The sequence below is a fragment of the Mobula hypostoma genome, chromosome 9 (genome assembly GCF_963921235.1).
Source record: "Mobula hypostoma chromosome 9, sMobHyp1.1, whole genome shotgun sequence".
NCBI classification, from domain to species: domain Eukaryota; kingdom Metazoa; phylum Chordata; class Chondrichthyes; order Myliobatiformes; family Myliobatidae; genus Mobula; species Mobula hypostoma.
In genome coordinates, this window is record NC_086105.1 from 59346252 (window position 1) to 59364129 (window position 17878).

Genomic DNA, 17878 nt, shown 5'->3' on the forward strand with positions numbered 1-17878 from the left:
GGTGCAGGTCCTGCCACTGCCTATAAGGAGTTTGTAGATTCTCCCTGTAATTGTGTGAGTTTCCTTTGAATGCTCTGGTTTCCTCGCACAACCCAGAAATTTCATACGGTTAGCGTTAGTGAGTTGTGGCATGCTGTGTTGGTGTTGGAAGAATGGTGCAGCATGTGAACACCTTCCCACAGCAAACACTGCATTTCACTGTATGCTTTGATGTTTCAATGTACATGTCACAAATAAAACTAATGTTATCCTATAGAGCTACAGGTATATGGTAACCATAAGCAGATTCTTTCACTTCTAAAGCAATGTCCTATACCCTGCCTTAATCTTGACAATCTTAATTTTTTTTCCAGAGTTTCTTTTCAAGCTTCCCTCATCAACTCACATGCACCAAGCAACACAAGTAAAAGCTTGCTTAATTCCAACACTTACATCCTATATCAGGTTAATGACCATACGCCAATCACCTGCTGTTATTGACCTCTTCTACAATCTACAAATCTCAAAATATTTTTGTCTGTAACCATTTTTGCATACTTGTCAAGGTAAGTTGTGTTAATGAGATATTGTCCTTGAATAAGTTATCAAGTCAAGACAGTTTCTTTTTTTCTCTGGGATCATGGGATCTTTTCCAATTTTAAAGAACAGGGAAGTTTTCCCTGGCATTCTGATCAATACAAACTCCTGAACCAAAGATATTAGAACAGACTTCTCGGCAACTATCACGTTGCCTTTTGTGGGAACTTTCCATGTAGAAGTTGACTACCATATTTCCTATTTTGCAACAATTCAGAAATACTACATTACCTGTGTTAGGAATATTTTGAAAGGGACTTCATAAATATTAGTGTTTATTGTTACCTTCGTAAACTCCTTATCCTGACCTTAATGTATTTCTTATTCTAGCTTACCATGCATCCTCTCTTGCAATGTCCTCCCTTTTTTGTACAGTTTTTACTGTGTGGAACTGCAAATACAAAGGCACATCTTATCACTCCACAACATAGCACATAATTATTCTAATTTACTTCATGCTATAGTTGCAACCAACTGGTTTTATAAAAATACAAGAGATTCTGCAGATGCTGGAAATCTTAAGCAACACACACAAAATGTTAGAAGAACTGCAACATTTTGTGTGGCTTATAAAAAGATGTTGTATGCTTTATCGAGATTTTTAACAAATTAAACTCTCAACTTGAAGCCTTTCCTTTACCTCTTCTAGAGTCCTGCAAGTTGCTTGGGTTTGTAGAATTGTGTGTACGTGCTCTCTGATTTTTTGTAAAGCCACATTTAGCTGCTCTGGCAGTGGCTTGTTGGGGTCTGGGATGGAACCAGTAGCTTCCTCAAACTGTAGGAAATTAAGCATATATTATTACAGTAAAACTGTAAAACTGTTAAATATTACAGTCACATTTTACCACTTTAGTATCTACCAAAGAAAGAATGATCATCATCAGAAAATGTTTTTCCAGTAACACAAAAAGCAGAGTTCTTATTCAGTTCAATCTATCAAATATTTTTAAACAAAAGAAAGACAATGCTAACTCTCTTGGAGCTGAGCAGAGATTGGCCAATGCCATCTGCATTATAAATTTTGCAGGATTCCAAAGAAATAGGAGATTTTGGTATCATTTGCAGCAGTCTTGTTTACTGCTGCTCACAGGTTTATGCAAACTGGCAAAATAAACTTGAAAACAATATGTGGGATGTGGTTAGCAGTTCTGGTTGCTCCATTATGGGAGGATGTCAAGGCTTTGGAGAAGGTGCAGAACAGATTTGTTATGATGCTGCCTAGGTTAGAGGTATGAGCTACAAGGAGAGGTTGGGCAAACTTGTTTTTTTTCCCTCTTGAGTGGCGGATGCCTGGGACGGTGATGGAGGCAAATATGATAAGGACGTTCATGAGGCTATCAGACTGGCACATGAATGTGCACGAAATGGAGGGGCATTGACTTTGTGCAGGCAGAAGTGATTAGTTTAGTTGGGCATTTAATTATTATTTTAATTAGTTTGGCACAACATTGTAGGTCAAAGGGTCTGTTCCTGTGCTGTAATAACCTATGTTCTATGTTCTAACATGTCAGCTTTTATTGTTTGGTCCTAATTTCTCTTGAAAAAATTGTAGGGAGATCTACCTTTGAACTGCTCCTGTCCCTGTGGTGAATCTGCCATTTGGTAAGGAACTCAAGAATTCTGGAAAATCAATTGCCATGGGATACTAGGTTTTTGACCTGCTCAATTAGCCTCAACAGTTTTTGCTTGATCTCAGTAGTAGTGACCTGCCATTTTTCCACCTAAAATATTGATGGTATGGGAACAAGCCAATGGTAATTATGCTGAAGGAAGGACAGACCCACAGACCCTCTCTTACTGGAGATAGACACTAACTCATACTTGTGGAGCAATTGTTACTTATCAATTAAGAGCCCAAGTTCAACATGTGGAGATATTGCAGCATTAAGGGATGTGGAGAATTTCTTTACCTGTGATCTATAAAGAACTACTTGAAACAAAGGTGCAAGTACTTAAGTACTTTCAGCTTTAATTTCCTAAAGGGATTCAGACATCAAATAAAACACTTGCAGGGCTGAAGGAAAAAATGAATGTTACAAGTTGATAACTCTTTCAATGAATCTATGTATACAAGCTATCTTATATATTTATATTTATTGTGTTACTTTTTATTTTTGTGTTCTTTATTTTATTGCATTTTTTTGTGCTGCAACAGATCTGGAGTAACAATTACCAGTACTTTGTTCTCCTTTACATCTGTGTACTGGAAATGACATTAAACAATTGTAAATCGTGGATTCTTTCAAAAGGTTCAGAAGCCAGGAATAATGCCTGTAAGAATTTTTGATTCATTCTGCCTAACACAAGTACAAGGTACTTTAAAATGTTGAATCCCCTCATTTAAGCTGACAGGATTATTTGAAAGCATCATTATGATTTTTTACTTATCATAAGAGTTGCATACATTGTTCATAAGACTAAGATTCACCTTCAGAGCTGCTTTCAATACTTCATTACTTTGATGCTCGTACATATCCAGCTGACGCTGTAATTCCAACTCTCTGTGATCCCATGCCAGCAAGCGCTCTTCATGGAACTGTGGGGAGAATAGCAAGTTATATAAACTGACTTATCAATCTATGGAACAAACTTCCAAGGGAGATGATGAAGGTGAAAATACTGATTCAGTCAAATAAAATTAGACAGAAGTTTTTTGAATAAGTTATTATATGAGCAATTATATGAGAAATGGCAGATGGAGTTCAGCCCCAAAAAGTGTGAAGTGATTCATTTTGGAAGGACGAATTTGAAGGCAGAATATAGGGTTCTTGGCAGTGTGGAGGAACAGAGGGTCTTGGGGTCCATGTCCATAGATTCCTTAAAGCTGCCATGCAAGTTGATAGGGTTATTTATAAGGTGTATGGTATCATTAGTCAGGGGATTGAGTTTCAGAGCCGAGGGGTAATATGGAGCTCTATAAAATGTGATAACACCAAACTTAGAATATTGTGTTCAGTTCTGATCGAGTCTTTTTAGGAAAGATGTGAAAGCTTTAGAGACGGTGCAGAGGAGATTTATCAGGATGCTCCCAGGACTAAAGGGCATGTCTTAAGAAGATAGGTTGAGTGAGCTAGGGTTTTTCTCTTAGGGATGAAGAAGGATGAGAGGTGATTTGATAGAGGTCTACAAGATGATAAGAGGAATAGAATGGAATGCCAGAGACTTTTCTTAAGGTGGAAATGGCTAATACAAGGGGATATAATTTTAAAGATGATTGGAGTAAAGTATAGGGGAGATGTCAGAGGTAACTTCTTTACAGAGTGCTGGGTGCGCAGAACGCCCTGCTACAGGTTGGGGTAGAGGCAGATACAGCCGGAGAACTTAAGAAACTCTTAGATGGGCACATGGATGATAGAAAAAAATGGAGGGCTATGTGGAAGGGAAGGGTTAGATTCATATTGAAGTTAGTTAAAAGGTCAGCACAACATTGTGGGCTGATGGGCCTGTACTGTGCTGTAATGCTCTATGTTCCTCAGTCAATCAGTCAGTCATAACTCGAAGTCAATCTCAAATTGACATTGAATCAAAGAGTCCTAAAAACTCTCCATCACTTGATATACTTGGATAATGCATCAGTTCATTGTAGAATAACTTAAATAGGTTGATTTTAATGATTCATTAACTAGACAATTATCTTTATATCATACAACTATTAGGATGGAGCTTGTTCTTTCTTCTATCTCTGAATTCCCACAATTGTTAAAGACTGATCTACTCACCTTGTTTTGCTGAACTGTCTCTTCCTCCAGATCATTGATGGTGTGCTCCTGCTCAGATATTATATTAGTTAAGTATTTTATTTCTTCCTTTTGCTTATTTAGACACCTATTCATTCTGAGGTCTTGGAGACGGAGTTCTTCAATCTTACTGTGCCATTCCGTTACCTAAAAAAAAGTGAATAAATTCCAAGATTAAAATTAAATACAAAACCAATAATTAGAAAAGATCACCAGAAATGGCATGCCTATAAATAGCCAATTTTTAAGAGTGACACACACAAAATGCTGGAGGAACTCAGCAGGTCAGGCAGCATCTATGGAAATGAATTAACAATTGATGTTTTGGGCAAAGACCCTTCATCGGGACTGGAAAGTAAAGAGGAAGACACCACAATAAAAAGACGGGGGAGTGGAAGGAGGACAAGCTAGAAGGTGATGGGTGAAGCTAAGTGGGTGGGAAAGGTAAAGGGCTGAACAAGAAGAAATCTGATAGGAGAGTGTGGACCATGGGAGAAAGGGAAGAATGATGGCCATCATGAGGAAGGGACAGGAAGATGAGGAAAGGTAAGAAAGCAGAGTAGGGAATAGAAGAAAAGAGAACTGGGAGGGAAAAATCTACCAGAAGGAGAAATCGATGTTCATGTCATCGGGTTGGAGTCGACATGAAGTGCTGCTCCTCCACCCTGAGAGTGGCCCCATTGTGGCAAAAGAGGGGGGGGGGGTCATGGACCGACATGTCGGAATGGGAATGGGGCCACTTGGTAATTTTGCTTTGGGCAGATGGATTGGAGGTGCTCAACAAAGCGGCCCCCAATTTACATCGGGTCTCACCAATGTAGAGAAAGCCGCATTGGGAGCACCAGATACTACAGACGACCCTAACAGATTCATAGGTCTGGTTTCAGGTGAAGTGAGACAAGGTCTGGTTACAGGTTCCAGCTAAGGTGTTGCCTTACCTGGAAGGACTGTTTGGGGCACTGAATGGAGGTAAGAGAGGAGGTAAATGGGCAAGTAGAGCATTTCTCTTGTTTGTTGTGACATTGTTTGCTTGTTTGTCAGGTGGGGCATTAGTGGGGAACGACAAATGGACTAGGGAATCATGGAGGGAGCGATCCCTATAAGAAGCGGAGAGTGGGGAGGGAGCTAAAGATTCTGTTGAAGATGGCAGAAGTTGCGGAGACTGATGCGTTAGATGCAGAGGCTCTTGGGGTGGTAGCTGAGGACAAGAGAACTCTACCACTGTTAAGGCAGCAGGACGATGGGGTGAGCACGGATATCCAGGAGATGGAGGAGATGTCGTTAAGGGCAGTATCAATAGTGGAGAAAGGTTTATAAAAGATGTCAGTAGAGAGTTTATCTCCAGAGATGGAGATAGAGAGAGACAGAGAAAGGGAAGAGAGGTGTCAGAAATAGACTAAGTGAATTTAAAGGCAGGGTGGAAGTCGAAGGCAAAGTTGATGAAACTGATAAAGCTCTGCATGAGTGCATGAAGCAGCACCAATGCAGTTGTCAATGTAGTTCAGGAAGAGTTAGGATGCATTCAAACAGGCAGGCATGGCTAGGGACCATGTGGGTGCCTATGGCTACCCCTGGTGATTGGGGAAAGTGGGAGGAGTTAAAGAGAAATTGTTGAAGGTGAGGACGAGTTCTGTCAGATGGAGGAATGTAGTGGTTGAATCTTTTGTTGGAGAGTTTTAATCCTTCTTGATGGGAAATAGAAGCATATAGAGGGCTTTTTGATGAGGGATAGGAGTGTATAGGGACCTCCTTGATGGGGGCCAATTTTTAAATCCAGCTTTAGAATATTGAGTATACTAACAACCATAAATAAGCTTACACTGTTTTCTGCCATCTTATATTAACTTTTATTCAACAGGATTTTAATTGCCTTTTTCAGAGGTAAAGATCATCCTTCAAATATGATGCTTTTGTCCACTGTCACTTTGTTACCCACCTACCATGGTGCCTTTGTTCAATACCGCCCATCACTATTATGTAGAGAAGCAATGTCATTGTTATCCAAGTTGCTGCAACTATTTCATCTATGTGTAAATCTACAAAGTTATAGGATGCAGAACAAAAATATAGAATGTATGGTGTTAAAATTATTCCTTGTACTGCAACTTTGCTTTATCCAAATCTATACTTTGCCTGACACCAATGCATTAATATTATGGAAGAAAATATTAGCAGAAGCTACTAAAACCCAAGTGACCCAGCACTAATTCCTGCTGCTGTCTGTGAGTTTGCAAGTTCTCCCCACGACCATGCGGCTTTCCTCCAGGTGCTCCGGTTTCCTCCCACATTCCAAAGACACAAGGTTTAGTAGGTTAATTGGTCACATGGGAGTATCTGGGGGGGGGCTTGAGCTTGTTGAGCTAGAAAGTGTGTTACTGTACTGTTTTTCTAAACAAAAAAAAAGTAAAAACAAATCATATAATGAAGGCTGCATGAGTGAGCACTCATTTTAGTAGTGATTGGTAATTCCCTTCTCTGTACAGTATCTTAATATTAGACTGCTGTTAGTAACTGAGTTATAATGCTTATTATTATAACCATATTAACCATATTAAAATTACAGCACGGAAACAGGCCATCTCGGCCCTTCTCGTCCATGCCGAACACTTACTCTCACCTAGTCCCACCGTCATAGTATCATAGTCAGAGAGTCACAGCACAGAACACAGGTCCTTCAGCCCATCTAGCCTGTGGCAAACCACTAATCTGCCTAATCCAATCGACCTGCACCCGGATCATAGCCCTCCATACCTCCTTCATCATGAACCTATCCAAATGTCTCTTAAATGTTGAAATTGACCCCACGTCCACTATAAGCTTGTTATGAATCATCCTCCATTTCCCAGGGGAAAAATAAATCTCTCTTTTATTTAGAGAAAGTAAATAAAAGTTGTAGTTGTAGTTATGGGTCTGCATTTCAATGGCCACAATCCACTGGATCAACTTGAAAAGTGTTTGATACAGAACACTGGGTGAACCATGCCAATTAGACGCATTGTCTCCAAATCACAAGCTGTTGCAATGCAGACATTGCTTTCTATGTTCAAATTTTTTTAACTAGCATTTTCCTATCAATGCTGGGATTACCTCTGATCACATTTCAACATAAACTGTGCTGCTAACAGCAATGAAATAAGAGGTCAACTGTTCATTATAAATATTAAAGTGGCAGATGGAATTTAATAAGGTAAGTGTGAGGTGTTGCACCTTGGGTGAACAAACCAGGGTAGGACTTACACAGTGAACGGTAGGGCAATGAGAAGTGTGTAGAACAGAAGGATCTGGGAATATAGATTCATAATTCCTTGAAAGTGATGTCACAGGATTATAAAGAGAGCTTTTGGAACATTGCCCTTCATGAATCAAAGTACTGAGTACAGGAATTGAGATATTATGTTCAAGTTTTATAAGACTTTGGAGAGGCATATTTGGAGTATTGTGTGCAGTTCTGGTCATGTATGTATAGCAAAGATATCAATAAGATTGAAAGATTGCAGAGAAAATTTACAAGGATGTTGACATGACTTGAGAACCTGAGTTAATGGGAAAGATTGAATAGGTTATGATTTGATTCCCTAGAACAGTGGTCCCCAACCACCAGGCTGCGGACCAGTACCGCAAAGATGTGCAAGGAAATGATATGATTTGGCAATATGAAACAATATGGGTCAGCTACACCTTTCCTCATTCCCTACCGTGCACTGTTGAACTTGAACACCCCCCCCCACCCCCCCACCCCCCCCCGTCGGCCGTCCGCAAGAATATCATCAATATTAAACCAGTCCGCAATGCAAAAATGGTTGGGGACCCCTGCCCTAGAACATAGAAGATTGAGGGGAGATTTTGATAGAGATATACAAAACTATGGGGGTTATAGATAGGGTAAATGCAAGCAAACTTTTTCCACTAAGGTTGGGTGAGATGAGAACTAGAGATCATGGGTTTAGGGTGAAAGGTGAAATGTTTAAGGGAACAGGAGGGTGATCTTCTTCACTTGGTGGTGAGAGCATGGAACAGGGTACCAGCAGAAGTGGTAGGTGCGGATTGGATTTTAACATTTAAGAGAAGTTTGGATAAGTACATGGATGGAAGGTTACGGAAGACTGTGGTCTAGGTGTAGGTCGATGTGACTAAGCAGACTACTAGTTTGGCAAGGACTAACTGAGCCAAAGGGCCAGTTTCTGACCAGTTGTACTCTATGACGAAGAAATCAAAATCATCAATTTGCTAACCAGGTTATTCATACATTAAAACCTTCCAACCTTTTGTGCTCCCTTTGCATCCTTTAGTGTTCCAATCAATTCCTCCAGTCCCTTCAACTTCAGTTCCAATTCTAGTGCCTTGTCCTCTGCTGCTGCCCTTTCCTCCTGGGCAAGTTTAACATCCTGCATGATCTTCAGTTTATCACTCTGCAACTGTAACATAGTCCTTGAGAACTTCTCCTGCTGTGCAAGAGGCAAGGCTCCGCTGAACTGCCTGCGCAGGGACTGGATGGTCTGCCGCAGATGCATGGCCTTGTTTCTGCCTTCCATCCGTGCGTAGTAGAGGGCTTGCTCCCGTTCGTCCAGTTTCTGCGTCAGCCGCAGGTTGCAGGCTTCCATTTTCTGCAGCTTGCTCGCAAAGGCCTCCAGCTTGCTGACGGCAGCGGTCTCACTCACCTGCAGCGCAACAATGTGTTGGTGCAGTGTCGCAATGAGAGCTTTCTCATCAGACTGTGCCTGAAAATAAAGATGGATACAGCAAGTGGTTCAATAAGTGGTCATGGTGGTCCTGACATTTTTATTTTGTGCCCAGCTGGCTAATGGTGTTCAAAGTAAATTTATTATCAGAGTACTTACTTGTCACCATATACTACTCTCAGATTTATTTCTTGCAAGCACTCACAGTAGAACAAAGAAGTGCAATAGAATCAATGAAAAAGTACACAAAGACTGATGAATAACTAATGTGCAGAAGACAACAAACTGCAAATAAAAACCAAATAATAATAATAAATAATAAATAAATAACATCAAGAAAATGAGCTGTAGAGCCCTTTAAAGTGAGGATGTTAATTAATGTTAGAATTTGTTAGCAGTGGAAAGAGACAGTCAACAAACAAAATAAGAGTAGGAATCAGGTTTAATATCGCTGGTATATGTCTTGAAATATGTTGCTTTGTGGCAGCAGTACAGTGTAAGTAATAATAAAGCACTAAATTACATAAAAATATTTATTTTACTGTATTGTTAAGGTGTATTCTGGAGTTATGGTATATAGAAAATATTAATTTCAACAGCAACCAGTCCTCAGACCTGAATGTGGATTGTAAATAAGAGTTCAAAATGCACCCAGAACAATGGTGTTCTTGGAGGTGCAGTCTGGAGTCAACTGCAAACAAAGAAACACTCCACTGACCTGAGATGCATGAAAGATGCATGAATGCAGTCCAGAGTCAGTGGGGATTAACATTCATTTTTGGGTGTCTGGATGGTTGGTGTGAAGATGGGGGTGCTTGAAAATTACATGCAATTCAAAGGAAGCATTGTGGATATAGCAGAGAGACATACGTTAAGTGAGTGGGCAAGGGTCTGGGAGATGGAGTACGATGTTGGTAATTGCGAGGTCATCCACTTTGGAAGGCAAAATGGAACAGCAGATTATTATTTAAATGGTAAAAATCTCGCAGCATGTTGCTGTGCGAAAGGACGTGTGAGTGCTTGTGCATGAATCACAAAAGGTTGGTTTGCAGGTGCAGCAGGCTACCAAGAAGGCAAATGGAATGTTGGCCTTCATTGTTAGGGGGATTGAATTCAAGAACAGGGAGATTATGTTGCAGCTGTATAGGGTACTGGTGAGGCCGCATCTGGAATACTCGTGCAGTTTTGGTTTCCTTACTTAAAGAAGGATGTACTGGCTTTGGAGGCAGTGCAGAGGAGGTTCACCAGGTTGATTCCAGAGATGAGGGGGTTAGACTATGAGGAGAGATTAAGCCGCCTGGGACTGTACTCACTGGAATTCAGAAGATGAGAGGAGATCTTATAGAAACATACAAAACTATGAAAGGGATCGAGAAGATAGATACGGCATGAAAGTTGTTTCCACCGGTAGGTGAGACTAGAACTAGGGGGCATAGCGTCAAGATTCGGGGGAGTAAATTTAGGATGGAGATGAGGAGGAACTACTTATCCCAGAGAGTGGGGAATCTCTGGAATTCTCTGCCCAGGGAAGCAGTGGAGGCTACCTCAGTAAATATATTTAAGACAAGGTTGGATAGATTTTGCATAGTAGGGGAAAACAAGGGTTATGGGGAAAAGACAGGTAGGTGGAGATGAGTCCATGGTCAGATCAGCCATGATCTTATTGAATGGCGGAGCAGGTTTGATGCGTCAGATAGCCTACTCCTGCTCCTATTTCTTATGGATACATTGTAACAATGGAATCATCTTGCTGTTAGCTTTGATCTTTAGCATATAAAAATATCATGTAATATTGGGTCAGGGAGGCCTCTCCTTCCAAGACTGTCTCCAGTATAATTCCTGTTTGTTTGGCTGAATAAAGACTTCTATATCCACCAGCTTCAGTGTCTCTCTGGTGACTTCGTTCACAGTCTCAACAATATAATATATAATATTTTAATATATTACATAATTCAATTTAATAAGTTGTGAAAAAGAGAGAGAAAAATATTGAGGTAGAGTACATGGAATTACTGTCCGTTCAGAAACCTGATGTACCTCCTGCTTGATGGTAGTAATGAGAAGATGGCATGTCTTGGCGATGAGGCCTCTTAATGATGGATGTTGCCTTTCTGAGGCATTGTCTTGCAGATTTCCTCGATGCTGGTGAGGCTACTGCCCATGAAGAAGCTGTCTGAGTTTGCAACTTTCTGCAGCTTTTTCTGTGCAGTGGCACCTCCATAGCAGACGGTGAATGCAACCAGTTAGAATGCTCTCCACACTACACATGTAGAAATTTGCGAGTCATTGATGGCATACCAAATCTCTTCAAACTCCTAATATAACTGCTGTCACATATTCTTTGTAATTGCATCAGTATGTTGGGCCCAGGATAGCACTTCAGATACGTTGACACCCAGGAACTTGAAATTGCTCTCCCTTTCCACTGCTGATCCCTCGATGAGGACTGGAGTGTGTTCCTTCAACTTCTCCTTCCCCTTCCTGAAGTCCATAATCAATTCCTTGGTTTTACTGATGTCGAGTGTAAGATTATTGTTGTGACATCAATCAACCAATTTATCTATCTCACTCCTGTATGCCTCATCACCATCTGAAATTCTGCCAACATTAGCTATGTCAAAAAATTTATAGATGGCGTTTGAGTTGTGCCTAGCCACAGTCATTGATGTAGAGAGTAGAGTAGTGGGCTAAGCATGCATCCAAGAGGGGCACCAGTGTTGAATTGCCAGTGATGAGATGTTATTTCTGATCTGCACTTACTGGACTCCCAATGGGGAAGTCAAGGATCCAGTTACAGATGGAGATCTAGCGGCCCAGGTTTTGGAGCTTTTTGATTAGTACTGAGGGTATTATGTGATGAACAGTGATCAACAAACAGTAGCCTGACGTAGGTATTGCTATTGTTCAGGTGGTTCAAGGCCGAGCGGAGAGCCACTGAGACAGCACTGCTGCAGACCTGTTATGGTGATAGGCAAATTGCAGTGGGTTCAGGCCCTTGCTTAGACAAGAGTTGACTCTGGCCATAACCAACCACTCAAAGCACTTCATCACTGCATATGTGAGTACAACTGGGCCACAGTCGCTGAGGCAATTTAACCTGCTCTTCTTGGGCACCAGTATGACTGTCACCCTTTTGAAGCAGGTGGGAACCTCCAACTGCAGCAATTAGATTGAAGCTGTCTTTGAAAACCTGTGCCAACCAAATGGTAGAAGTGTTCAGTATCCTACCAGGTATGCTATCAGGGCCTGATACTTTGAAGGGTTTACTCACTTAAAAGATATTCTGACATTGCCCTCTGACGCAGAGATTACCAGTCACCAGAAGCCACAGGGATTTGCACAAATATAGTTTTATTCTCCCTTTCAAAGCATGCATAAAAGGCATTGAGCTAATCTGGGAGTGGAGCATCACAGCCATTATGATGTTAGGTTTCACCCTGTAAGAATTAAAGGTCTGCAAACCCTGCTAGAGCTGATGTGTATCCACCTTCATCTCCAACTTCGATGAGAATTGTTTTCACGCTTTTAAAATTGGCTTTCGTAGGTCATAGCTGGACTACTTGTATAGTTCTGGATCACCGGTTTTGAATGCCACAGATCTAGCCCTCAGCAGTCCATGAATCTCCTGGCTCATCCACAGTTTTTGGTCTGGGTTTGGCCAGTATGTTCTCAAAGACACACACACATCCACTTAGGTTTTGATGAAGTTGGTTACAACTGTAACATATTCATTCAGATTCACAGATGAATCACTGAATATTATCCACCCCACTGATTCAAAGCAGTCCTGTAAGAATTCCTCTGCTTTTTTGACCATACCTTCATAGAAAACAAGACGTTTTCACCCACAGAACTTTTGCTCAATAGATGTTTTGTGTTTTTTGCAACATTCTCTGTAAACCCTAGAGCCTGTGTGCATGAAAATCCCAGGAGATCAGCAGCTGCAGGAATACTCAAATCACCCCATCAAGCACCAACGTCACGGTCAAAGTCACTAAGATCATAGTTCTTCCCCACTCTGGTATTTGGTCTGAACAACAAATGAACCTCTTGCATGTCTACATACTTTTATGAACGGAGTTGTTACCACATGAATAACTGATTAGATATTTGCATTAACACAGGTGTACAGGTGTACCTAATAAAGTGGCCACTGAGTGTATTTGCAAGCAAAACTAAGATCAGTATTTATTTGAGATATTTTTGCACAAGTGACATATTCTTGAAAAGCTTTGCTAACTGAGCAGCTAAAAATAATTTACAGCCTACTGCTTAATTTGGGGTAGGGTAAAGGAGGGACTTCTGCTAGGTTTGACCATGTCTGCATGCTTTTATGCATTGAATTACTGTCACATGATTGGCTGATTAGATATTTGCATTAATGAACCGGTGAACATTATAAAGTGGCCACTGATTGTATATTTCTTATTATAATTTATAGTACATTTTATGTATTGCACTGTACCGCTGCCGGAAAACAAAAAAAAATGTCACAACATACGTCAGTGATAATAAACCTGATTCTGTTGCTGAAAATTTGCAGGAACCACATGAAATATTAATAGAAGACAGAGCCTTTTACTGTGCTTTTCTTAATGACTCACTAGATGCTTTTTTAACAAAAAAGTTGAATGCAAAATGTGTCCAAACCTGGTAATCCAGCACTTGCATTCTGAGGGCCTCGACCTCTTTCTCCCTGGACTGCTGACGGGCTTCCAAAGCTGCAATCTGCATTTTGGCTACATCAGAAACATCCCTCAGCCTGAGGAAGACGACAATTCCATTAATGCAATTGATATATTACAGAAAATATATTATTTAGTGCAATTTAAAAGCTGTACCTCTCAGTTACAGTTATCTGAATATACACTGAGATTAATGAAATGTTCAAGTTTATTAACTGAGTGCACATATATACAACCAAACGAAACAGTGTTCTTCCAGACCACGATACACCCACAAAACATACTATATCACACATAGCACATAAATGAAATATGACCCAAATAAGTTAATAAATATAATTCAAAATACATGTAGTGTGTAGCACAGGTAAACAGAAAACAGCTTGCTGTCCTAGTGATGAGACCTTGGTGGTGGCAGGGCATTCATTTGCCTCACAGCCTGAGGGAAGAAACTGTTACCGATTCCTGATGCTCGTGTATCTCCTCCCTAATGTTGTGGGTCAAAGAGATTGTGGGATGGGTGGTAGGGATCCCTAGATGCCTAGATCCCTAGAGCCGAGCGACCCTGAGGGTGGCCAGGGGGGCTACATCAATAATGCTTTAGGCCCTTCATATACAAAGTCAAAATGTCAGAAGGAACTAGAGGGAAACCCTTGTCTTTCAATCAGTTTCTCCTCCAATAAATTTTATCCCATTTCTCTGACTCTGACCTTCTATGCATGGCCCTCTCCTTTCATCCACTGATTGTCACATTGTCACTTAGCTCCACTTTCAATCCCATTCTCTTACCTTTTCCCTGTAATCTTAGACACCCTTACTAATGAAGAACCAATTTTAATTATACCCAGTGACTTGACCTTCACAGCCATCTGTGGCAACAAATTCACAGATTCACCACCCTCTGGCAAAAGAAATTTCTCATCTCTGTACTAAAGGGTCATCCTTTTATTTTGAGGTTGTGCCCTCTGGTTCCAGACTCCTCCACTACAGGAAACATCCTCTCCACGTCCACTCTAGACCTTTCAACATTCAATAGGTTTCTATGAGATTCTTCCTCATTCTTCTAAACTCCAGTGAGTACAGGCCCAGAACCATCAATCGCTCCTCATCTGTTAACCCTTTTATTCCCAACAACTTTAGTAGCAACCTCCTTGCGTATCACCTCTTTGACCAAACATTTGGTTATCCCATCTAAAAGTTCACTGTATGTCAGCGTGAACATTTTCCTGAATTAAAAACTAGCGGCAGTTATTAATGCTAAAATGCAAATAATATATTAAAAGGGTACAATTGCTGTACTCAGGCCCAATAAGTATCATTAAGCTGCTTCATTTGTCAATGATATTAATTCCATTAACTTATATATACTGTGGCCCATACTAGAAACTCTGCACTTCCACAGTATTTACAAATTGATTCTTAACATATTTGAGAACCTTCTGCTTAATGCATGGTGTGGGTGTGGGTGCAATGCATTACACTTGCAGGCTGGCCAGCACAAACTTTGTTGTACGACACATTTCACTTCAAGTTTTGATGTACATGTGACAAAAGCTAATCTTAACAAACAAGATGAATCCAAGCATAACACTTTTTTAGGCAGAGCATTCCCCTTGGTGTATCTGGCTTTGCAGCTTTGTAGGATAGCAGGAGTAAATTTTCATGCTTTATCAACAGAACTTTGGGATGCAATTAGATCATCAAAAATAAAACACACTGGTGGGGTTTTATTATTGTCACAGAGACACAGATACAGTGAAGGAGTAAAAAGTAAACCAGAATGCCGAAAATAATGTTCCTGCTACAGAGAAGTGGCACTGCAGGCAAACAAATAAAGTACAAGGGCCATGACAGTGAGATCAAGAGTTTAGGCATTAAATCAAAGGAAGAATATGTGGTGTTAAGCAGCCATGATCTAAGAGTCATGGAACAGTTTTGAGGAGTTAAAAGGCCTATACAGTTGTTATGAGAAGAGATAAGGTACAAAATAAGTTACAAACGAATTAGTAATCACTACAGAGCAAAATGCTAGAGGAACTCAGCAGGTCGGGCAGTGTCAATGAAGAATAAATATTCAATGTTTTGGGCCGAGAGCTTATGAAGGGTCCCTTCCATAGATGATGCCTGACCAGCTGAGTTACTCCAGTATTTTGTGTGTTGCCCTGGATTTCCAGCATCTGCAGAATCTTTTGTGTTAATGAACAAAATACACCTTGAATCAAAATGACATGTTCATGATTGTGCATTGTTAACATACTTGGACACTTCAATTTTTAATTCGGATTCACTTTTCTCCAGCTCTGTGATGCGTCTTCTATCCATGTCACTCACTGCTTTGCTCACGCTGCTTGCCAACTCATCCCGCAGATCCTGCTCAACTTTCTGAACTTCCAGGTTTATCTTGGTCACCTGGAAACAGAGAGACAGAAAGTGGAAAAGAGCTTAGATTTTGAAAGAAAATATTTTTGTAGGTTACAATGAGACATTGAAAGGATGCAGAGCTGGGTGCAGTCATTTTAGACTCTGGCTTAGTTACAAGCTTCAGCCTGAGCACAAGTGACAACTCCCCTTTAACCCAAATAAGAGCCCTTGTGTTCTCTTGAAAGGGCAAGTGGGACCTAGTATAGTTTTAACTGTATTCTGAGATTACATTGCTGTAAATGCAAACGTTGCCTCTTCAGTGTGGCCTGAACTTAAAGAACCAGGTCTTTCACTGAACCTCTGGACCTTGATTCAAGAACAGCATTGCAAATGGCTGATCTCTGATTTCCTTTTCAACTTGAGCAAGGATATGGGGAGAGGGTGTCTGAATAGAAAGGTTCAGGGTGTCAAGAAAAAAAATTGCAAAATGTAATTCTGCAAGAGTAGTTGCCCTACCATAGAATACCAACTCAGGCTATGGGTAACAAAAATGAGGATTGTCCCAAGTATCTTAATAATGCAAAAATTAACAACCTTTATCCTGCTTTGGTGTGGCTTAAAAATATTTACAGCTGTTTCACACCTAGGTATAAGTAGAATCAGAATCATCTTTATTACCACTAACTTGAGCCATGAAATTTGGTGCATTGTGGCAGCAGTACAATGCTACACAAGATATACTATAAATTATAATTAAAAATGTAAAAATTTTAAATTAATAGTGCAAATAAAGAAAAAAAATTGTGAGGTAGTGTTCATAGGTTGGTTCATTGTTTGTTCAGAAATCTATCAGTGGAGAGGAAGAAATTATTCTAAAACATTGAGTGTGTATCTTCAGGCTCCTGTACACCTCCCCCCCCCCCCCCCCGCCCATGGCAGTAACGTGAAGAAAACATATTGTGGGTGGTGGGGGTCCTTAACGATGAATGCTTCCTTCTTGAGGCACTGCCTTTTCAAGATTGTGTGGAGGCTTGTGTCAATGATGGAGCTGGCTGAGTTTACATCCCTCTGCAGATTTTTCCAATACTGAGCAGTGGCCCCTCCAGATGGTGATGCAACTAGTAACACAAAAATAGCAGCAATCCCAGAATTAACCAATTGCTATATTTATTTTCCACACAGAAACAAAACAGCAACTGGGAATATAGATCCTGTTATGTCTTCCTGATTTGGTTTGTTATTTTATTTCTCATTACTAGATCTCACGGCTTACTTTTTAAGTTCACAGCTGTAGTCGATTACTTATTATTACATTGTTAAGCAATTAGCTTTTGCATTAGTGAACAATAAACTACAACTACACCAGGACCAGAGTTTATCTATCTGCTAGGCTTAAGAAAACGGGAGAACTCTCATACGAGGGCAGAATGGTAAAAAGACACTCTCAAAGGTGATTCCATCTGCGGTGCACAAGATATTGATTCTTTGAAACCAGGTCAGTGTGTTCATTACGTTCATCCAGATTACCTGGACAGTCTAGTGAATCTGTGGCAAGCATAACTGCACAGGAAGCCTGTTCAAGGGCTGAAGCGATGTTAGTCAGGGCATCATTTTCAAAAGGAGTAACTGATATAAAAGTAGAGAAGATCCACCTGCAGTATGAAAAAAAAGGCAGAGGCAGCTTTAGCCAAGGAGAAAGTCTTTGAGGTGGGCATGGAGCAGGTAGCTGACAATGATGATGTTAGATTAAACTCAATACATCATTCAGCTGAAAGTACTAAGAAGTATGTTCAAGACCTGTTTGCTTGTGTTTGTACCCTCCCACCAGTAGACACTGAAG

The 17878-nt window shown here is 40.5% G+C and overlaps 1 protein-coding gene across 6 annotated transcripts in view; it reads right to left on the minus strand.

Annotated features, from left to right (window-relative positions):
* cep290 (centrosomal protein 290) overlaps nucleotides 1-17878 on the minus strand; it is a 164900-nt gene that overhangs the window by 65636 nt on the left and 81386 nt on the right. For all 6 annotated transcript variants that reach the window (XM_063058359.1, XM_063058357.1, XM_063058358.1 and 3 more), the window contains 6 exons: nucleotides 15935-16086; nucleotides 13643-13754; nucleotides 8576-9031; nucleotides 4296-4460; nucleotides 3005-3112; nucleotides 1217-1351 (listed from right to left, as the gene is read on the minus strand). In XM_063058359.1, coding sequence (XP_062914429.1) covers nucleotides 1217-1351; nucleotides 3005-3112; nucleotides 4296-4460; nucleotides 8576-9031; nucleotides 13643-13754; nucleotides 15935-16086 — 1128 coding nt within the window. The remainder of the gene's footprint in view (nucleotides 1-1216; nucleotides 1352-3004; nucleotides 3113-4295; nucleotides 4461-8575; nucleotides 9032-13642; nucleotides 13755-15934; nucleotides 16087-17878) is intronic.